At 38.7% G+C, this 24,211-nt stretch overlaps 1 protein-coding gene across 1 annotated transcript in view; it reads left to right on the top strand.

The window, feature by feature from the left end:
* Window positions 1–4,211: 4,211 nt before the first annotated feature.
* tafa5l (TAFA chemokine like family member 5, like) overlaps window positions 4,212–24,211 on the top strand; it is a 53,659-nt gene continuing 33,659 nt past the window's right edge. Inside the window, exons 1-2 of the mRNA XM_039665380.2 lie at window positions 4,212–4,986; window positions 19,175–19,324. Of these exons, the coding sequence (XP_039521314.1) occupies window positions 4,890–4,986; window positions 19,175–19,324 (247 nt within the window). The 5' untranslated portion in view covers window positions 4,212–4,889. The remainder of the gene's footprint in view (window positions 4,987–19,174; window positions 19,325–24,211) is intronic.

The following is a 24,211-nucleotide window of genomic DNA, read 5'->3' as shown; positions in this document are numbered from 1 at the left end:
GTTTGCATGAGAATAGCAGAAGCTCAGAGTGCCACCACTTTTCTCACAAGCTTCACATTGCACTTTTGTCCCTTTTGTGAATGGCAGTAGACCAGAATCAATGATTTATAGTTTAAAAAGTTACAAATACGTTCATTTTTCTTACACACGTATAGTTTGCCTTGAGAAGACATTTATTCATCCACTACGGTATAGATTACCGTCACGATCGCTGTGTGTGGTTTCTTAAATGCCATCCAGTGGCATTCATATGGACTGGATTTTTGTCCTAGAAATTTTTTATCTGACGAAAGAAAGCCGTAAACATGTAGGATGGCATGAGAATTATGAGAGAATACATTTTTTGGTGAACTACTCCTTTGAAGAATAGTTTACCGAAACGATTTTGTCATCATGTTCTCACTTATACTATTGTAAAGCTGTAAAAGATAATGTTTTGACTCATGTTAAAACAGCTTCTTCTTTTTTTTCCCCACACGAAAATAATGTTTTTTTTCCACTTCCAAAAACCTTCAGGTATGAAGCCCCTATAAGCATAATGAGGCCTTAAGGGGAAATAATGTTTGAGGGGGGAAAATATTAGATTGGAGAAAAAAAAATCTGTGATTTTTGCGTTCTCTCACAAATGTTTTGCATTCCCCTGACTTTGCGTTTGCATTTGAAGAGTTCAGATGCAAAAGCCTCTAAGTGCCATTTGAAATTTTCTTCTAGAATGATCATTTTTATCAAGCTTGTATATTTAAGTTCAATGATTTCACTTAAATGGCAATGATAATTACCTATTAATTGTTATTTAAGTGAAATTACTGAACTTAAATATACAAGTTTGATAAAAATCATTATTAAAGAAGAAAATTTCAAATGGTATTTAGAGGCTTTTGCATCTGAACTCTTCATTTGCTCGCAAAACCTTTGTGTTCTTTGCACAAAACATATGCAAAATCTTTGGCAAATATTTTTTCCTCCCAACTTATTTTTTTTCTTCATGTCCCTTTAAGGGGATCCGTATACAGATATTAAGGGCCGCCAAGCTCCAAATAGGACAGAAGTATAATAAAAGAGTCCAAAAGAGGAGAAAATGTATAATCCCATAAGTCGTATATAGTACTTATATGGTGTCTTTTTGTCCTTTTGTCATTCTTTGAAAAGAAAAGAGCCGCATTTTTCAAGATATCATCTTTTGTGATCCATGAAAGGAAGTCATTCGTTCTGGTTCGGAAAGACAGGGTGAGTAAATAATAATGTTTTGTTTCTTTTTATTTCACATTGCTGGCAAAGGATGGCGATTTTTTTTTTTTTTTTTTTTTTTTTTTTTTTATGCCATTAGCAAAAGGAGAAAAACATGTTTAATGGTGGTTTGGCGTGACTGAAAGATGGGAATGGATTTTACACCAGCACAGCACAGCACAGCACAGTGCAGTACAGAATACCAAAATATGGAGATGAAGAACTGTACCTGGTCTTATCTCCCAGGGAATGACGTGCAGATTTTGGGAGAGAGAGAGAGAGAGAGAGTGAGAGGGAAAAACAACACACTGAGAGCACAGTAGAATTTGCAATGAAAAAAAGAACTTGACTCTATTTGACATTTTTTGTGGTGTGTTTTTGTGCAGCGTTCTCATGTCAATCACTCCAGCTTGTACAATATTGCTATGAATCACCTGAGGTATGTGTCTGTTAATCTCTTTGTGATATATGATCTTTCCTTTGTAATGCTTATTTGTGGGATGGTTGTATATAACACATTTTTTAAACCCGTATTACATAATCATATACTAATTCCTTTATTATTCTGATAAGTTTGATGGATTGTGATCCTGTTTAATAAAGCAATGGAAATGTTGTTGTTTAATGCTCACTATGCATATTGCATTACAAGATTTTTTTTTTATGGGCTGATATTTTATGCATATATTCACTAATATGAAAGAAGTCATTCCATTTATTTATTTTTCTATCTAATCCTGTCTGGTATTCATATACATATTTCATGTTAGACTCTTATGTTGTTGCAATTCCAGTCACTACCCTATAGTGTGTTACAAGATTTTGTAATACTTTGCAAATATTGCTTGGTCATTCCACAAAAGGTGTGCTTTGTGTAAACAATGACTATGAAAAGAGTGCTATTGTAATTTATTTTATTAACAATTGACAATTAAGTCTTTTCTTTTGTATCCCTTGTTAGTTTGCTTTGTTTCTGTCTGTAGGAAATGATCTGAAGGTCAACCTGTTACCATGAACAGTAAACAACTGATATTTGAAACCTGGATATTTCAAGTGTGCAGAAAGCTATTAGCATAAAATTATCTTCCCTGTCATTTTATTAAAATGGCTATGTAAATATATTAACATTTTTGGACATTTCTTTGCTTTTTCTGATTGGCAAAACCCTTTCTTTAAAAAAAGAAGAAGATTTAGGCTAGTTTAAAAATATCCATTTCAAAATGGAAAGCACACATTTCGTGGGATGAACAAGACACCAGCCATTCAGTATTATTATTTAAAGAGCTCCTATCATGGCATTTGAAATGTTCCTATTTTGTTTTGGGAGTTGCCAAAAACAGTTTAACATGCATGCGGCTAGGATAAAAAACACTTTGTTTTTTTTATAATATGCATTTATTTTTACCCGATTTGCTCAACGACTCCCAAATGATTCGTTCGACGATTCATTTTCCCAAACACCTCCTTTGAGTGACTCGAATCTGCGGCGATTGGTCAAATGACCCAGTCAGTTGTTATTGGTAAACCGTAGGCAGAGATTGTCGGCAACGCAACGCCCATAACCAGGATTATAGCTTGTCAAGTGTTGAAAATTTATATAGTGTTTGAACAAACATGTCAGAATAAGTGCACTTTCCACACGGTCCCTTACTCGCGTCTCCGTCAAGAGAGAGCTTTCCCGGCGAAACTCACATTGCGGCAGTTTTGAGGGGCAGTGCTTATTATATAGAGCGAAGTCATATTTGGCTAAGTCGTTTAGGAGGTAATTGCCATTTTTCAAAGAATGTCTGGTGAATATCAAAAACAAAACTAACTTTACCCCGCTTAGAAGCTGCGCAGAGTGTACACAACACAATACAACTACAGTATATTGTGCATGCTACAGAAAACATAACATTATTAATATTACTTGGATTGTGATTCGGAGGAGGACGAACCTGATCCATACACTGGATACTGAGCCGTCCTTCGGGAACAACCAGCTTGCGAATCCACATTTGAATTCACTTATGTTTTTGAATGATTCGCCATAAAAATGATGAGAACACAAGGTTCGGGCTATACTGTTGTGGTATCGTTGCAAATATGAACCACTGATTCTTCACATGCTTGTCCCTGGGCAATAAAAAAAAGGTGGCTGAACTGTCTTTGCAATGTAGAACAGCGTCTTCTCGACATGACGCTTATCATCTGAAGTTTTTGATGTGTTCTAGACTAGACTTCAAGTTTACCCGTCTGCGCGCAGTTGTTGGGAGCGGCCAATGAGCTAATCTTTTGTATCTACGTCACGACGTAACAGCTAATGACTCGTTTCAAAACCAATTCATTTCATAGACTCAGAGTCGACTCTCACTTTTGAAAGACCATAACTTTATATTCGGTGCACTTTCAGATATAAATCTTTGCAGGATGTTTTCATTCCCTTAAAGCTATATTCCGCACTACTTGAACAGTCATTTTCAAAAATCCATGATAGGTGCTCTGCTCTCTTTAAGATAGACCAATCCATCTGCAGTCCCGAAGGAGTGACTCTAATGAACCGATTCTTTTTATTGACTCGAATCCAGACGACTCGACCAACAGCAGACCTATTTCGATTCCCGAGGGAGCGATTCTAAAGAGCCGGTTCTTTTCACTGGATCTAGACGCATCCAGCGCGACAAGTATAGCTAGTGCGATTCTTCACGAACGAATATTTAAATGAGTCCTTATGAAATGTAGGCTAGTAGCTTAGGTAATTGGTAAAGTAAAAAACGTGAAATTATTTGTTGGGCAGATAGCCATGTCAACCCCATAGGAAATTCCTGAAGGAGGCTATTTGGTGTGAAAATAAGTTTTAGGACCACAAACTGAACAGTTTTATTGTCCAACATTTCTTCCTTTAAAGTACTCAATGAAACGTTAAGGAAACGGAATAGTTAAATTCCTTACGGTCCCCATCCCTTCTCACCACATATAAATTTGTGTTTGTGTGTGCGCGTGCGCGCGCGCGTGTGTGTTTGTGTGCGCGCGCTTGCTGGAGGAGGGAGAACTCAGCTTTAAATCCAGCCATGAATCACGGAGAATGTGCGCGAAATGCTTTACTGCTGTTCTCTGTAACTCCACAGGACAGATTCTGTATGATATGACTGCACGGACGGGTTTGGGAACGTCGGAGTGACGCTTTTCTGAAGACCCAAAAAACGAACCTCCCTCTCGAGCTCATCTACAGTCATCATCCGTATACATTCTGGACCTGTTACCACTGGACTGGTACCACTGACCATTTCACCCTGTGTGGATAGCTACTTCTCCAGACCGCAGAGGATTCGCGCAGTTTCCAACGGACCACATTATGACTCATTTTACTTTGCTTGAATGAGTTCTCCATCAATTTCATTTGCTTTGATTTTCGATCGTATTACACATTATATTGCTACATTTTTAATTGATCAAATAACAATTAAATAATTACTTTTCAATGCCCCTCCCTTCAAATTAAACATTTGAATATGTTTAATGAGATGCGTAAAATGGAAACCACTGCGCGTAAATTCACATCGGATTAACTTGTCTCATCGCATCCCGGCCACATATCCGTGAAAATCTATGGAAGTAGCCGAGTTTGCTTTGAACTTGCTTTAGGCTGGGTCCGGGAGTGTTTTCTGCGGGACGTAGTGAGGATGCAGTCGGGGATGCGGGCGCTCTGTGCCGGCGGAGGCGCGTCTCTCTGCTGCCTGCTCATGCTGTGGATGATCTACACCCACATCCTGAAAGAAGGCAAGTGTTGAGCATCCCTATACATGACTTACACTATGGTAAAGGGGCAACCAAATAACCTCATATTTTTTTTCTATGCGTATATAGGTTCACCTCTGATTCTGTCCTTATAAAGTTGCTTAATAAAAAAAAAACATAAGTCATATTTCTCAGAGACAAGCTTCTGTGCTTTAACACCCAGGGGGATGAAAACATAGAGTGTAGGACAGAAACAACTCCTCTGAGAGACCCTGGAGAGCTTGTGACATTATTATGGAAATCTATAGCATAATATGGAGGGCATGCTTCACAACCCAGAGGAAAATTGTATTGCTTAGGGGTTGCTCGTTCATAGGGGAGATCTCATTTACTGTAACTTAGTCTTAGAGGTTTCTCCTAAAATTAATTTGAAGATATCAAATTTAAGACATGTAAGATTGTATAGGTACAAAAAAATGTGGATCACAAATGTAGAGAATTTAATGAGGAATTTTTAAGATTTCTGATGACAGACTAGAGAAATAAGAGTACAATTTGTGTATTTTAGAGATCTCTCTGTGAGAAGCAGTTGAGACCTCCTTTGTGAATTTCCTTTCCTTTGAATGGCTATTAGGGCTGTATCGTGTATGTCAGAATTCTTGTACTGTGCAGCTCATGGGTCATGAAGTTCTTGTCTTCTACTTCTAATGCTGTGAGTGATTTGTTTCAGGGACCAATGCTTTTGTGTGCATGGATTCGCATCGATGCCTACTGTTATGCATCACACATGTTTTGTTGCTTGTGTGTGCATGTCTGTCTGGCGTTTCTCTGTGTGTTCTAGAGTTAATGAAGAGGACAGTCATGATTCGAGTCAGGGGTAAGAATGTGACTCATTTGATAAGCTAACTGGCCTAAAAAGGCACTGGGAGGCATGTCAAACATGGCACTGCGTTTGTGTGCTGATGTGGAAGTTTTGCAGATGGCTGTCAGTGAATGGTTTTTGTCAGGGTGGTTGAGTTAAGAAGATAGGATATAATAAAATAATATTACAGACATTAACACTTCATCTCACGGTGGCATCTTAGCACGGTAATACTGCAGATTTACGGGCACCCTGATGCTTAAATCCTCATGTATAACTGAGACATTCAGAGCACTAAACGTTACTAGGAGGAAACTGGTGTCTTGTTTGAGGGATCAAACATCCTTTAGATCCTCTCAGTTAATGGTTGAGCTTTATTTTGGGCTTCATGTCCTCTAGCTCAATGTAGGTATAGGGGAAATCCTAAAATAAATTATGTTCTTCGGACCACCAAGAGGAAACTAGAAATACTGTACCAGAGGGCCTGAGATTTTTGCATCACGTTCAGCTACAGAGGCTGATAAATCAGTCATCACAATGTCAATGAATAATTCTACGTTCATGTTTTACAGGCAACATGAGAGGATATTTCTGACATGAATCTTTGTGATGTTTTTTTGATAGACAGACAAACATCTCTCAAATAATTTGGTCTTGGAAGGATTTGATGTGAAAAACAAGTACAAGACTATTGGATTATTTTCTTCCTGCAGTATTTTTTTTTTTTTTTTTGTATTGGTCCCATTAACTTTTACTGTGGACAAAAATGTCTATATATTATTTTCTGTGATGCCAAAGTTTATGCACTTGTATTAAAAGTGCAAAACATATATATATATATATATATATATACACACTCACCTAAAGGATTTTTAGGAACACCTGTTCAGATTCTGTTGCTTCAATGCATTTAGTGGTGTGGTCCTGGTCAAGACAATCTCCTGAACTCCAAACTGAATGTCAGAATGGGAAAGAAAGGTGATTTAAGCAATTTTGAGCGTGGCATGGTTGTCTGTGCCAGACGGGCCGGTCTGAGTATTTCACAATCTGCTCAGTTACTGGGATTTTCAAGCACAACCATTTCTAGGGTTTACAAAGAATGGAGTGAAAAGGGAAAAACATCCAGTATGCGGCAGTCCTGTGGGTGAAAATGCCTTGTTGATGCTAGAGGTCAGAGGAGAATGGGCCGACTGATTCAAGCTGATAGAAGAGCAACTTTGACTGAAATAACCACTCGTTACAACCGAGGTATGCAGCAAAGCATTTGTGAAGCCACAACACGCACAACCTTGAGGCGGATGGGCTACAACAGCAGAAGACCCCACCGGGTACCACTCATCTCCACTACAAATAGGAAAAAGAGGCGACAATTTGCAAGAGCTCACCAAAATTGGACAGTTGAAGACTGGAAAAATGTTGCCTGGTCTGATGAGTCTCGATTTCTGTTGAGACATTCGGATGGTAGAGTCAGAATTTGGCGTAAGCAGAATGAGAACATGGATCCATCATGCCTTGTTACCACTGTGCAGGCTGGTGGTGGTGGTGTAATGGTGTGGGGGATGTTTTCTTGGCACACTTTATGCCCCTTAGTGCATCGTTTAAATGCCACGGCCTACCTGAGCATTGTTTCTGACCATGTCCATCCCTTAATGTTCAACATGTCCCCATCCTCTGATGGCTACTTCCTGCAGGATAATGCACGTCACAACGCTTGAATCATTTCAAATTTCTTAAACATGATCAGTTCAATGCACTAAAATGGCCCCCACAGTCACCAGATCTCAACCCAATAGAGCATCTTTGGGATGTGGTGGAACGGGAGCTTCGTGCCCTGGATGTGCATCCCACAAATCTCCATCAACTGCAAGATGCTATCCTATCAATATGGGCCAACATTTCTAAAGAATGCTTCCAGCACCTTGTTGAATCAATGCCATGTAGAATTAAGGCAGTTCTGAAGGCGAAAGGGGGTCAAACACAGTATTAGTATGGCGTTCCTAATAATCCTTTAGGTGAGTGAGTATCATATTATATACACAAGTTAAGAGTTCGTTCCCACGACTTATTAATTTGTTCCCTCATTTTAGTAAATCATGAACTTATTTGTTCCTTCGGTTTGATTTAACATATCAAGGGAATGAATTAATACAATGTGGCCATGATTTACTAAAAAGAGAAACGAATGAATTCAAGGCCACTATATACATTTTCCCACCCGCTCTGTAATACATTTATGCTTTTGATGTACTTTTATGTGACTTACATTGCATTGAAGAATTTCTTTACATATTTCTTTATATAAGCCTACATCATATACTTTTATAAGTACAAGTCGTACATTTTTAGAATAACATAAGGGTGAGTAAGTAATAATGACAGAATTTTCTTTTCTGGATGAACTGTCCATTTAAGCGACAGGATTTTGTTCAATAGCTGGATGGAATGACAACTTTTGATTGCTGTGATGCTACAGTGTGGTGGCCTTTCATTTCGATAATGATATCCGTGACCCCACTGAAGTTCTCTGTGAGATATTGATCGATCAATGTGTGTTACCATCTGTTTGGCTCCGAGTCATTTACAGATGAAAGCATGTGCCTTCGAATGAGGCCTCGACCCTTCAAGCACCATAGGAATGTGATGGAAAAACCCTCATCGCTCTTGTCCTTTAATGGCCTTTTAAAAGATCCAGCCTACACATGCACATTATTATACTACTTTAATTGTGGTAAGACGTAAGTGATACGGAGATGTGTGTGTGTCTGTGTGAGCCAGCAGCGTGTGTGTTATAGTCGTGATTTAATTATGCCGTCCTCCCAGGCCAGAGCTGTCATCCAGAATCACAACAGAGCTGCTGTGATGACATCACAGATAATGTACAGAGCGTTTTCATCACTGATGCCCGGCGTAAAGAGAGGGACAGTGACGAGATGTGAGATTTACAAGATTAAAATCAATTGTCAGGAGTCCAATTAAAAATTCTCTCTTCTTCCATTCTGGAATTTCCCTGGTAAGCTCATTGTTAAATATTGTAGAAAGAAAGGTTTCATTGTATGAGCACCTAATCAAACTAATGCCTGTGTAAATTTGATTCAGCTGCTTTTTTATATGAGATTCTTCATGTGCAGGCTGTTAGGACCACAAGCTCATGTCACCGACTGACTTCTCCCTTTATCAATCAAGGGCTTCTAATGCTTCCCTGCACATCAGAGATACTGCTCGGTTTGGTTAAAGGTGATGTGGGACATTTTTCTGACATTAAAGAAGTCTTATTTCTATCTTAATATGCAGAGACAACTGTAGCTGCTCTTAAGTTGATTTCAAGGAGTTGTAATAAACCTGGAGAGCTATCTGAAAGCCCGTTGCTCTGCTGGTGTATATGTAGGCTGGATGCTGCTGCCTTTGCTTTAGTTCCAGACAGATTTTCTGAGCCAATCACCTGAGCCATATATGCCTCTGGTCGTTCTATATTAGCCACCTTGTAACATACAGGGAAAACATAATTCTGTTTCATGCTGTTAAGAGCCCTGTGAGAAAAATAGGTCACTGGTGAATAGGGTTGGGTATCGTTTGAATTTGAACGATTCTGATTCCGATTCCGATTCCTTGTTTCGATTCCGGTTCCTAAAGATTCTCGATTCCGATTCTTTTAAGAGGCAAGGTCAAAAAAGTTTAGCTAACCTTGCTAACCAACGGTCTTTCTGAAGGAAATACTCCGTCTGTCACAAATACTCCTTTTGTCACAAATTTTGCATTTTGCCGAGATTTTGTTATTTTTAGAAAAGTGAAGCCACACTATGGACCGCCGACGTAAGCTACTCATGTTTGACTTCTCACGGTTATGCCAACACTTCCGGTAGACGCTTCTTCGTTGGTGTTGTTCGGCGGTTTCTTCTTCTGGTCGGCGGACTGTGAATATCGAAACTAGGAATCGAAATTTTAACTTTTGAACGATTCCGGGAAAAATGAAAAGTTAGTCCTGGTTCCAATCGATACTCGATACCCCAACCCTACTGGTGAAACATGTACAATAGTGAATGCCAGAGCACATGGTTATTTGATTTTAGAATTTTTTATCTAAATATTTTTTTTTCAATTAGTCTATTTCATTGTTTCATTTTTTTTTTTTTTTATTTTTTTTTTGTATATTTTAGGGCTTCATACCAAAGTTTGGACATGCCACTAGAGCCCCTTTCACACAGAGATTCGGGAAAATACATGGATATTGTGACCCGGCATTTGTCTCGGGATTGTTTGATTTCGGTTCATTCACACTGCCAGTGATTTGCTGGGATCTGTGAGTGCGTTCACACACAACCCGGAAAGACGCATGACGTCAGACCGACCAAGTGCTCACTACGGCGGAGCGCGTCTTCTCATGCTGTTACTATAGTTACTATCTTACTAGCTACTACTTAAACATCCTGTGTGTTGTGACACTTTTGCTTTTATATCAACAAATAATAACCCAAAATTACTGTCTTGATAATGTTATGCATATACTATTTTTTCCCCTGTACTGGACTTGGTCTTGACTCGGACTCGAACCTTTTCGGACTCGGTCTTGTCTTGGACTCAAACCTGTTTGGACTCGGTCTTGACTTGGACTCGACTAGTTCTGGTCTTGGATTTGACAAAGGTGGTCTTGACTACAGCCCTACTATTGGCTAATTTTGCGATATGTCCCATCTCAACTTCAACTATGCAACTACAAGTCAACTAACTCTCATTCGAGTATTTGTAGACTGTTAGTTGTTTAGGGTTTGGTTTAGTAGAATAAGTTGACATTGCTTGAAAAGTTACTTCTAGAATGTCTGTTAGGGAGCATCAAAATAAAGATATTAAGCAGACAGTCTACTAATACACTAATGACTGCTTGTTGACATGTAGTTGCAAAGTTACTTACTTAAGAATGTCTAAAGTGGACTATTGAAATAAAATGTTCCCTAAACTTTGTTTCAATAAAAATGTCAACACAGGACAGAAAACCGAGCTCATCTGACAAAGTCATGAGGTATTTTCTGGATGTGCACTCAAGGAGGGTAATCCATCTGTTGATTCTTGGCAGGTGAAATTTCATAACCCCCTTTGAAAACCACCAGCAATGATTTAAAATGGCATGATTTGTTGTAGATGTTGTTCCCTGACTGTTATCCAAAAACCCTTTACAGACGGGAATAATTCATATTAGTAAACTTGTCTATGGCTGAGAGACAGATGGAGGTTGTTTGGCTTAGGAAATGGATTTACAGTACAAGAGAGTGATGTAATAAAAAGGGCTACTGTGTGCTTTTTAAGACAGGCCCATTACCTGCAACACATGCATTGGTCTGTCAGGCCCTTTTGGGGGTTCGGTTACAAAGAAATGTGTGGGTCTCCACGAGTGGCTGTGAATTCTGCCCTGACAGCTCCCCCACAAAGCGCCACCATTCGTCATGGCACAGACAGGAAATCAAAGTGCGCTTGGCTGTGGGTGTGCACTCTGGGCCAGAGAACAGACAGATGGATGAGCTGTCACCAACATCAGCGCTGCCAGTTTATTTAACAATACATTTGGAAATGTCAGTGTTCCCTCTGCGGACTTTTCGCCATGCCACCGCCGACACCTTTTGGCTTCCAACGTTAAGCTTGGGTATCAGTGGGCGGAAAGGGATGTTTCTAATTATAATGCGGCAGAAGTTCTCAGCACATCCTGCACGAAAGAAAGAATTCAATAGTCTTGTATTTGTTTTTCAAGACTTCTCAACAGTGTCGCAGAAGAGAACTCATACATCACATCAAATCCTTCCAAGACCAAATTTATTGAGCAATGCTTTTCTCCATCTATCCATCCATCCATCCACCCATCCATCAATCAATCAATCCATCCATCCATCCACCCATCCATCCATCCATCCATCCACCCATTTATCCATCCATCCACCCATCCATCCATCCATCCACCCATCCATCATCCACCCATCCATCCATCCATCCACCCATTCATCCATCCATCCATCCATCCATCCACCCATCCATCATCCACCCATCCATCCATCCATCCATCCACCCATTCATCCATCCACCCATCCATCCTACCATCCATCCATCATCCACCCATTCATCCATCCATCCACCCATTTATCCATCCATCCATCCACCCATCCACCCATCAATCCATCCATCCTACCATCCATCCATCATCCATCCATTCATCCACCCGTCCACCCACCCATTCATCCATCCATCCATTCACCCATTCATCCATCCATCCATCCATCCTACCATCCATCCATCCATCCATCATCCATCCATTCATCCACCCGTCCACCCACCCATTCATCCATCCATCCATCCATCCACCCATCCATCCATTCATCCACCCGTCCACCCATCCATCCACTCATCCATCCATCCACCCATCCATCCACCCATCCATCCATCCATCCATTCATCCACCCGTCCACCCATCCATCCACTCATCCATCCATCCACCCATCCATTCATCCATCCATCCATCCATCCTCTTATTGATTAGTCTGTCTGTTTTATTTAATGGTGAACAACCCTGTAGGAGAAATGTCTGTAGGAGAGACAATTGATACCTCATAAAAGATAACTGAGCTGTGAACGAGCAACCTCTGAGCAATAAATGTGTCTTCTGGGATTACTTGGCTGAACCATAAGGTTTGTATTGCTGGTTATTTTTGCACTCTCTCTAAATGCCATTGTCATAATGCTGTGTAGGTGGGCAGGACAGATATGTCATTTCCAGCATGACAATTTGCAAAATGCGATTTCTTCCTCAACAAAGGGCACCAGCTCCCAGCATGCCAGATGTTAATGATGGTCCGTGTCATAAATTTATTGGCGAGAAACAACTTGTGCCTCTGTAGGTAATGAAGCCGTGGAACTGAACGGATGTTTATGGAAAACTCAAAAGCTTTTGTAAGGCACAATCAATTGTGCACATTGTGGCACCCATTTTTTTTAATCATTTTTAGCTCCTGGGTATTTATGAGTTTAATTTATGTCAAATGCCTTCCTGCTGTAGTTCGCTGTTGTCTCTCTCTCTCTCTTTTGGCTGAGAGGAATTCTGGAGTGTCTAATATGAAGATGAATGATATGATGGTCTGCAGTATTGAACTTCACTGCTGTGAAATGCCGTCTGAGTTTACTTTTGTCAGATGTTGTGTGAAGTGTGTGACCTTTGTTCCCTGGCTTGTTGCTAACTTGTTCAATTTTTTGTTGTAGCCATCCTCGAGGCTGATAGTAAATGACATAGATGTTTAAACAGGTTCTTAGAGGGTTAGTATGGGTTAATTAGCTCTTCCGTTCACAATGGAGGAGGTTATGGCCGTCTCTTTTGCTGAACACAACTGTTAACCGCAAAGACAAACTCTACAGACGGGCAATTTTGAAATTGCGGCTCAAGCTGCACTCCTTTCCGCTCGTACAGTAATAAAGGATTTGCTTGGCTGTCTGTGGACTGAAGAGATGTATTTGTGTGAATCTCACGATACCTGTCAAGAACATCATCTTCCACCACAAAGAAAGAGAATAGTACATTTTACTTGCATTCACTGATTCTCTCATGTCATTTGCGGCACACCAAAGAGGATGTTTAACACAGCGTCTGAACTGCTCTCTTCCTTGTGATGAAAGGGGATTGGGATCAGTATCTAAAAAGGATGGAAACAAGCACCATAAAACATGAAGTCTGCGTGTCTTCTGAAACTAAAAACAATACAATAGCTTTGTGTGAGGAATGGACTGAAATGTAAGTTATTTTCTGAATATCTGAACTTTTTGTGTTTGTGGGAGAAAATTATATGGATTTCAAAATATAGTTTATTTCAGAGCAAAACTTAGCAGACATTTTCCTCTAAATTCTTAACTTCTTCACTCTAAAAAAAATGCTGGGTTGTTTTAACCCAATTTTGGGTAAAATATGGACAAACCCAGCCATTGGGTTAAAAATATAACCCAATGGCTGGGGTTGTCTATATTTGACCCGAAATTGGGTTAAAACAACCCAGCATTTCTAAAAAAAAAATTAAAGACAAATAAAAATAAAATTGTAAATTGGAATGTTTTTTATACTTTATTGCACTGCCTCTATGCTGATTTTAATATAAAATATTTATATTATATATATTTTGGTACTATAGGACATGTGAAACTTACTGTTACAGTAATGAGAACTAAAAAAGAATTACGGAAATCTTCAAAGTAAAATCTGATTAATTTTTATCATCATTATTTTTACCATCCATTCACCTATTCTCCAAACCGCTTGCCCTATCAAGTGTTGCAGTATTGTTGTTGTTATTTTGCACAACAGTAATGACCATTGATAAATAAATGTGCATAATTATCATTAAAATGTCGCAATCCAAAAAAATCAATTAAATGTTTTCTTTATACAAAATATAAAGTATTGTATCTTTTGAATTTGGTTTGAAATATAACCTAAACATGTTCTTGACTAGATTCATTCACTCGCATCTAGATTCATTGACTAGATTCATTCACTCGAGAGTTTGCAGTAAAAGGTTTTGTCTAACCCTTATCTTTTGCAGCAAACTCTAGAAAGAAACGAATGTCATCTTCCTGTCAGCTGTCCTGTGGTGTTGTGTTTGGAGAAGAGGTGGTGTTTTGAACTGCGCTAGCTTTGAGATTCATGTTCCCTTGCAGTTGTACCTACATCTTCAGGCTGAAAGTGACACTGCAGACCTGAATCTATACTTCCTCTGGGAGAGTATAGAGAAGTCTAGAGTTTGGTGACCCGGTCTCTGCTCTGCTCTGTGCCCAAGTGCATGTAGATCCTTATCGTTTGATTCGCTCTGTCGTGTCTGGACTAAACAGGCAGAAAAATCTCCTGTCATATCAATTAACTTAACAACCTGTGATGGAATGGCTGTCAAGCGTTTGGCACATCAAACCCGCTGACTCTTTTGCTTCCATCCTGTTTTCTGTGGCTTATCTCCATCCATACCCATTCATCCTCTGGCTGTTAAACATGGACAGAACGATGCCATGGATGTTCCTGGCCAGCTGTTTTCGTGGATGTGTGTGTGTCGTTTTGTTTGTGTTTCTTCAATTACGGGCACATTTATGTCCCAGGGGTTGGTTTTTATTCAAATTAATTAAAAAAAATAATTAAATTAACGTTGTCATATGAAGGTCACTCTCTCTTGGAAGATGTTTAAAATGTCTTCATTTTCCAAAATGCTTATTATATGCTGAATGAGAGTAATTATTATTACCTTTAAATGATAAAATAGTTTCATGTAATTTTTGATGTAATTATTTATATAGTCGAATAAACACTAACAGTTTTATATTTATTAAGAAAATGATTTTGGTCTATTTTTACACAAATTAAAATTCTTAATTAAAACTCAATTTTGCCTCTAATTATTTGTTTAAAGTTAGTGTTTTTGGTTTTCAGACGTGAGTGTATGTAAAATATGAAACGTGATATGTGAACAAAATCAAGGTAAAAAAAAACAACTTAATTTCCAATGAAGCTCTAATTTCGTCAAGTTCGTGTTTATGGCTTTCAGAAATGACAAATACCTGAATCCGTCTGTAATCCATGTATATTTGCTGTTGGAAGACAAATCAAATTAACTAGTCCAAGTGTGTAAAGTAGCCTACGAATGTATTTTCTAACAGAGCCAATAGCCCCCGTACTTAAAGAAACGCCTCGGTATGAAATGAAACAAAATGAAATGGGCCAAACAGAGAAAAGCATCAGAGAACTGAAGGAGGGGTTAATTCTCTTATCTAAATTCTGAGCTGTGGAGGATTAATGTGGGCCGTTATGGAAAGAGGTTGTGGCTCTCTTTTGGAGAAGGCTGATCCGAGCGAGAGAGCGAGCGAGACAGAGAGAGGTGACCTTCAGCATTCTCCATAGTCTTTACAATAATGATGTCTGCTGGGATTTCTCATCTCCACTCAACAAGATGCCCCCATCGCCTTCAAGGTTAAAACAATTTCAATAGACTTTGCATCTGACATGTTCGGCCTGAAATTGCATGTAAGTTTTGCTCTTGATGTTGTGTTTGTTGAAAGAGAAAACTTTTTGGTACACAAGCGAGAATGGGCTTAAAATGAGTTCCCAGTGCAATGTTTTTAGTCACTTGTTAGGTAATCACATGTCATTTGTAAAATGTAAAATCTAGTTATATTAACAGCTCCCAGTGTTTTAGACATTTACGTTTATTCATTTAGCTGACGCTTTTATCCAAAGCGACGTACAATTGCTATAAATGTCAGAGGTCGCACACCTCTGGAGCAACTAGGGGTTAAAGGAGTAGTTCACTTTTGAAAAAAACTTTTGCTGATAATTTACTCACCCCCATGTCATCCAAGATATCCATGTCTTTCTTTCTTCAGTCGAAAAGAAATTAAGGTTTTTGATGAAAACATTTCAGCATTTTTCTCCATATGGACTTCACTGGTAACCAAACGGTTCAAGGTCCAAAAGACATTTTCAGTGCAAACGGCAAACTGTTCAAAGGGCTTTAAACGATTCCAGACGATGAATAAGGGTCTTATCAAGCGAAACGATCGCTCATTTAAAAAAAATAACAAAGTTTAAGTTTTATAAGCTCAAACGGTAGCCTTGCTCTGTACTGCGATGTACATTCCTGACTCTCCTGTTCGAACTCGTTCATCAAAATGAATGAATCTTTTTCCGAGTCAATTAGTTCGTTTCGTTCGTTGAATGAACCAAATGACTCGGAAAAAGATTCGTTCATGACTCGGAAAAAGATTCGCATTGGTGTCTTACACATTGGATTCGAACCCAGGTCTCTCACACCGAAGGCATGTGTCTCATCCACTGCGCCGTCACCACTCCTAAAATATCAAGCGTTTTCACTGTAGGAATGGGGTTGACTGTCTGTCCGTTGCACATTGTGTTCAATTCCTCTGGTATCAAGGTATCTACTCGTGCTTGGCTGACCTTCACCTTGTTTTGAAACAGTAATTGTTCAGGGCGCTGGACTGTGAAACCAATTGGTCTTCCTGTAGAGAGTACAAGTTTTGCGTTCAGCACGTCTGTCTTAATCTGCTCGGTCTGCACCGACTGTTGATCAAGCAGTAGCGGCCATCAGTTCGACACTGCTGTCTTTGCATTTCAGTGGGTCAAGTGCAGATGCCACGGGAGGGTGGGTTTGCTGTTTTTGTGCATGTTGGGTTGGGGAGGGTGTAAAATATGATGAAAAGCAATAAGCCGTTCAGCCACGCAATCAGCAGCCGCTTAAAGCTAAAATCAAGGCTTACGCGTTGACGATCAGAGAATATGATGCCTGAATAGAGTTTTCTGATTTCTTTTCGGGTTGTCTTGATTAAAGTTGTCCTGATGCAGTGTCGCTGCATTTTGGAGACAATAGTTAGCCATTTTGCTTCGAACGATGAGATCTGATTGGCTCTCCGTTCGGTCTGATCAGAGTGAATTATTGCGCCCTTGAGATGAGCTCCCTGTGAAAAGGAATCTTAAAGCTGGAGTCAGTGGTGATTCATCACTGTTCCCGAGTTCTATTACACATATAAAAATCCCCTTTCATCACATCTCTGTTGGCTCTTCAGCGGTATCACATAAGATTAATTAATATTGTAAATCTGCTTTATTACCATTTTTAACAGCCGGATTCATAGAGTTGTACCCGGCCACTTTTCCTTTTTGATCAAACACAAAGGAAGAGCAAAGACTGAGGAAGACTTTGAATTATGACTTTGATTATGTATGAGAAAGCTCAAGACTAGCCAGACATTTTAAACTTTTCCTGCAAAGCTTACTGGTCATTGTGGTACCTTGAAGTTGTAAGCTTTGCCAGCACACTAAAAGTGTCAAAAATATACTCAGCCAAGCATTTACGCTCGTCAGAGAAAGTGTCGAGGGGAAAGTGGTCTCTGAGGACACGAGAGACAGAGATTTTGCTTTATAAAAGGCTTGAACAACAATGAACACCTTAAGAGAAGTAAAAAGCTACCATTTATAAAGATTGACATTTTAAAATGGTCTCTTCTTGTAAAGACATGAGAAACCAAAATGAGAAAATGAGTTGTACCTCTCTCTGATCTGATGCTATGCTATGTCTAGCAAATTGGTTGTCTAGATATTTTTGGAGAGATCTATCTAGGATTTGTGTAACACCGTGTCCTAACTACACGCGTCGCGATAAAATTCCAGCGACAGCAAGAGTGTCTGTCCACACTAGACGCGACCAGAGACGCAACCGTGAGACGGCACACGTCAATCAAAAATCACAGCCATTCAGAACAGCGCGTGGGCGGAGTCTCTCGTGAAAGCGCACTGCTGGCCCGCCCCGCACTCGCATTTATAGACGGTAAGGAAGGACATAATTAAATCAAGAAATAACATTCTTAAAAATCAAAACATTGACAAAATATACTCAGTGACTAATTTTGTTATGAAGTACAGTTGTATGTTTACATGGAATTCATTTTGAACGCTATATTATATGCTTTCAAAACCTGAGGTAAATTATCCGTTAGGCCTATCACTTGTTGTGGCACAGTGACTTATTTTTAACTAAAAATAAATGATGTGTACTCATAACCAGTGTAATATCTTCATTCTGTCAGCCGCGACGTCGCAGAAATAGGAACCGTTTCTAAATTAGAAACTTCATGTGTCGCCGTTGCGTCTGGTTAGGACAACAACTCTGATTAACGTGTAACGTTAAAAGATAACGTTAGCTACCTTTTATCGCGCGTCGCGTGTAGTTAGGACATGGTGTAAGTTAATGCCTGCTACAGACTGGGATTTTGGAAAAAAAATGTTACTGAAAAAAAACTGAATTGTTACTGATTATCTATCAATGCATTTCCTGCAGATATTGAAATAATAAAGGGTCTCTATGTCATGAAATAATGAAATATACTGTAAATAGTCACATGACCAGGGCTGTTTATTTCCTGTTTGCGCCAAGAGAAGAAGATGGCCGCAAGAAAGCTAAAGAAGATTTGGATCGTTGTTGAGTCAAATGAACCACCTTAAAGTGTCTTGTTCACTTTCATTAAATTGATTTACAAATGCCTTTGTGTTCCACAGATGAAAGAAAGTTATCCAAGTTTGGAGTGACTTCAATGTTCTATTTTGGGATTTACTGTTCCTTTAAATGTTTTGTTCTATTTCACTGAAAGTTGTCCATGTTTATTTCCCTCCATGATTGCTTTGGCACTGACTCTCAGACTGGTACATAACTGCACTCAGTGATAACGTAATGTTAAGGGATATCAAACCTTTATGTTGAAGTTTTAAGAGTTTATAACAGGACTTGACAATTGATATCCTTATTTCCAAAGCCATGCTTTCTGAAATGCATGTGTGTGTTTGTGTGTCCTCCACAGGTCAGTTGGCAGTAGGCACGTGTGAGATAGTGATGTTGAATAGAGACAGCAGTCAACCCAAGCGCACTATCGCCAGGCAGACAGCCCGCTGTGCCTGCCGGAGAGGACAGATCGCTGGCACCACACGGGCCCGACCAGCATGCGTGGACGGTGAGATGCGGCCCACACACGCACACACATATATCCGCTCACAGCATGCAACAAGCCACGTCATGTCGTTCAACTTCACTGTTTCATTTGCATTGCATTGTTTTTTTTTTTTTTTGTCTCGTGTCAAAATCTTGTATCACACAATATAACACAATAGTCAGACTTGCTACATGTAAAGAAATGTTCCTTTCTGCAGTGTGTGCTGTGTCAAAGTCGAGGACGGCTGAGGATCGGTGAAAAGGGAAAAAAAAAATGTAATCTTTGGATTGTGATTGTCACTGTGGTTTAAGAGGAATATTTGAGCTTGTCTGTTCTGCCGAGCGGCGGATATGGCGGAGGATCTCATGGGGTTGGAAGCTTTCAGCTTTTCTTAGGTTGTAAACCTGAAAATGATGGTAGTCGTTGTTTTTGTAGCAAATAAACCCAACTCTCCTGACAGCTGCAGGGGTTGTGTAGCTAGTTTCTTCTGTGCTGTGGTGTTTTTGGTAATGCTACAGCTTGAGCTCTTCAACGACACATTAGTAGCACTTTGTAACGGCAAGACCAGAGTAATTAACCAAGAGAGTACCATAATTACAGCTGTGGGAAATTGATTTTTATTGGCTTTCTCTGCTGCCTTCATGCTCCATTAGTAGTGGATCCATTAAAGAAGGACCTGTTGCGTACACACACACACACACTGTACAATTACAGACAACCCTATGACAGATGTACAGAGACAATTAAAGTTTTAAAGAATGTGGAAATTACAATAAAGGTCCATCCATTTGCATCTAGTCAATCTACCTTCTACTTCTCATCTGCTCATCATATCTCGTGCATTATAGAGCTCAAGGACTATGAAATTTAAAATGGAAATTGATTTTTAAGTGAAAATGTATGAAACCAAAAGTCAATGTGATTTCAGCTTAATTTACAGTACATGGAATTGGACACCCTCACACTAATATATATATATATATATATACCGTTCAAAAGTATGGGGTCAGATTTTATTATGAAATATTAATACAATTTAAAATAATTATTTTCTATTTAAATACAATTTAACATGATCTTTCAGAACGCATGCTGATTATGCTTATCATGCAAATGCTTATTGAAAACAGTTGTGCCGCTTAATATTTTTGTGGAAATAGACGATTTAGATATATTTTCAGGGTTCTTTGATTAATATAAAGTTAAAAAAAACAGCATTTATTTGAAATAAAAATCTTTTTTAACATCATAAATGTCTTTACTGTCAATTTTGATGGATATAATGCATCCTTGTTGAATAAAAATAGTATTTTCTTCTATTAACTTGCTAAACCCAAACTTTTAAATGCTAGTCTCTCTCTCTCTCTCTCTCTCTCTCTCTCTCTCTTTCTCTCTCTCTCTCTTTGTGTCTCATCCATCCATCCATCAACAGACAGACAGATATTTTTAATGGTGGTGATTTAAATGAGTAGTTCACTTTAAAAAAACTTTTGCTGATAATTTACTCACCCCCATGTCATCCAAGATGTCCATGTCTTTCTTTCTTCAGTCGAAAAGAAATAAAGATTTTTGATGAAAACATTCCAGGATTTTTCTCCATATAATGGACTTCAATGGGAACCAAACGGTTCGAAGGTCCAAAAGACCGTTTCAGTGCAAACTGTTCAAAGGGCTTTAAACGATTCCAGACGACGAATAAGGGTCTTATCTAGTGAAACGATCGCTCATTTAAAAAAAAATAACAACAAAGTTTAAGTTTTATAAGCTCAAATGGTTGCCTTGATCTGTTCTGTGATGCATTTTCGTGACTCTCCTGTTCGAACTCGTTTATCAAAACGAACGAATCTTTTTCGTGTCATTTGGTTTATTCAACGAACGAAATGAACGAGTTGACTCAGGAAAAGATTCGTTCATTTTGATGAACGAGTTCGAATAGGAGAGTCACGAACGCGCATCACACCCTAACCCTAACAGAGCAAGGCAACCATTTGAGCTTATAAAACTTATTTTTTGTTATATTTTTTTTAAAATGAGCGATCGTTTCGCATGATAACACCCTTATTCATCGTCTGGAATCATTTAAAGCCCTTTGAACAGTTTGTAGTTTGCACTGAAACTGTCTTTTGGACCTTGAACCATTTGGTTCCCAATGAAGTCCATTATATGGAGAAAAATCCTAGAATGTTTTCAACAAAAACCTTAATTTCTTTCCCACTGAAGAAAGAATGACATGGACATCTTGGATGACATGGGGGTGAGTAAATTATCAGCAAAAGTTTGGTTTTTTTTAAAAAAAAAAAAGTGAACTACTCCTTCTATTAGGGACTGATTTGTTGTTTTCTGTGCTTTAAGTTAAAATGACCATTTTTTAAAAATGCTTCTGGTTAAGATTAGTCAACAAACTAGTCGACACTCAGGCAACCCACATATATTTATAGTTCTGCACTCTTTATTAAATGATTTTCTAAAATAGAGAGAATGAATGGAAATATATTTCCCGTAGCCACAGTGCTGAGAGAGTGTGCGCTCTCTCTCCGGTTAGATGTCAGTGTGCAGGTGAGGCTGTGTCTGGCAGATGAGTCCGGGGGGCAGATGGTCAAGGGTCGAGGGCGTGCGTGAGTCGGGTCCCTGGAGACATCTGAATCAGCGTAGGCGTGCTGGAGCCGGCTCAGGTGTTGCATGCACACAGAGAGACAAATTGAGTCATGATGCAGAACAGAGGTACCATGGGAATCGGTGTGTGTGTGGGTGTGATTCATCCTTTTTTTAAACTGGACTCCGCACAAACACACTGGTCAGTGGGTGGTATCTTTTTTAACATGCTGGGAGGAACAGGAAATGATCTGGTTTTGTGGGCTGCTGCGTGTTTATATTGATTCTTGTTCCACTGCTTTTCTGGGGAGATTTTGCATAATCCTGCTGCCCCACATACAGTGACCCTGAAAGAGAAAGTATTCTTGTTCTATCTATTTGCAAGCAGTTAATGATGAGTGAGTTTGGAGCGGTGGCACACGGCTCCCCAGGAGGCCGTGTGTTCACTGGTTGCCTCTACAGCGGAGAGCTCAGCTCAGGAGCCTCATCAGGCTTCACATGAAACAAATAGGGTACGAAAATATCTGCTAAACTTCGTGTGCGCTGTAATCTGCCCGTGTATGCTCCCCGTGTGGCCTAGTTAGAGCACTTCACTGTACCCAATGAGACGTGTATATTTGCATCTCACATGCATTAATGATAATTAAGGCTATATTCTTATTTTACATTAAAGGCTTGTTTTTAGATCAAGGCTTTAAAGGCAGCGATGGATCAGCACCTTTTCGGTTTTGTTTATACAAGGAGTTTCCATTTTGGGATGATATGAAAAGGGAAATGGATTTTTCTGAGGAAAACTGGTTTTGAATATCAGAGAAATCTGTTCTAGGCCAGCAAATATATGAGTATTTGTTAAAAGTCAGTACTAGTTTGAGTACTATTTCCAGTCAGTAGTCATTACTAGTTATAGTATGTGTACTAATTCAAATTTCAAAGGCACTTTTAGTGCTAGTGTGAGAACTAATTCAAATCAGTTGTAATGCTAGACTGACTGCTAAATCCAAGTCAGGATTGGTAATAGAATGTGTGAGTTCAAATTCAATTTTGTTTCTATTACGTGTACTAGTTTAGTCAGTATTAGAGCTATCGGGCAAGGTTATAGCAGGTATGAGTAGAAGTGATGCACCGAATTGATTTTTTTTTTTTTTTATCAACTGGAAAATTTATATTTTCATTAACCAAAAATAAGTTTAATTAGTAACCAAAAATTAAATTTATTTAATAATCAGTTCTCAAATAAAAAAATGAGTTGTATATAAACATTTGCATATTTGCAACTGCATATAAGGTGGCTTTATATCAACCTTTTATTGATTTAATTGTGTTGTTGAAATTTAAACATTTAAATGGTGGCTGCAAACATTTAATGGTGGCTGCAAAATGCTGGGTTGTTTCAACCCAAATTTGGGTCAAATATGGACAAAACCCCAAATGTTGGGTTAAAAGTTTAATTTAAAATTTTAACCCAATGTTGTTTCAATCCAAATTTGGGGAAAATATGGACAAAAACCCAAATGTTTGGGTTAAAAAATTAAAAAGTGAAAGTTGAAGTTGGGTTATTTTTAAATTCAATTTTTAACCCAACATTTGGGTTTTTTGTCCATATTAAAAATGTAAAAAAAAAAAATCAAAATGTAATAAAAAAAAATTAAAAAGTTGAATGTGAAAGTAGAAGTTGGGTTAAAATTTTAAATTCAATTTTTAACCCAACATTTGGGTTTTTGTCCATATTTGACCCAAATGGGTTGAAACAACCCAGCATTGTTTAGAGTGTGTAATAAAAACTTGTTTTCGTGACAGATTTGGTTATGAAATAATAAAGATAGTAGAAACGTCAGTACTATTACAAAGACAAAGAGTGCTGAATATAATTCAGTATTAGGGCTAGTGTGTACTAATTCACAGTCAGTTCTAGTGCTAGTTTAAATACTAGTTCAAAGTCAGTATTGCAAATGCAACAGTTCAAAACGAATTTTGTAGACATAATAATTCAGGTCATTTCTAGTGCTAGTATGAGTAGTACTAGTTTGAAGTCAGGACTAGCATGAATGAGCACTAGCATTAGTGCGGAGCAGATCTAGGGCTAGATTGCAACGTGTAAGTCCAGTAGGGAGTACTTGTTTAAAGGCTTACTATTAGTGCTAAAAGGAGTATTTATTTAAAAATGTTCATAGATAGTACTTAATTTGCTATGAAAAATCAATACTCAAAAATCAATACATTTTAGGTGCTAATATGGACATTTTAGGTGCTATTATGTACATTTTAGGTGCTAATATGGAAATTTAGGTGCTCATATGTACATTTTAGGTGCTAATA

The sequence above is a fragment of the Pimephales promelas genome, chromosome 14 (genome assembly GCF_988280905.1).
Source record: "Pimephales promelas chromosome 14, fPimPro1.hap1.1, whole genome shotgun sequence".
Lineage (NCBI taxonomy): Eukaryota > Metazoa > Chordata > Actinopteri > Cypriniformes > Leuciscidae > Pimephales > Pimephales promelas.
This window is presented reverse-complemented; position numbering and strand designations above follow the sequence as displayed.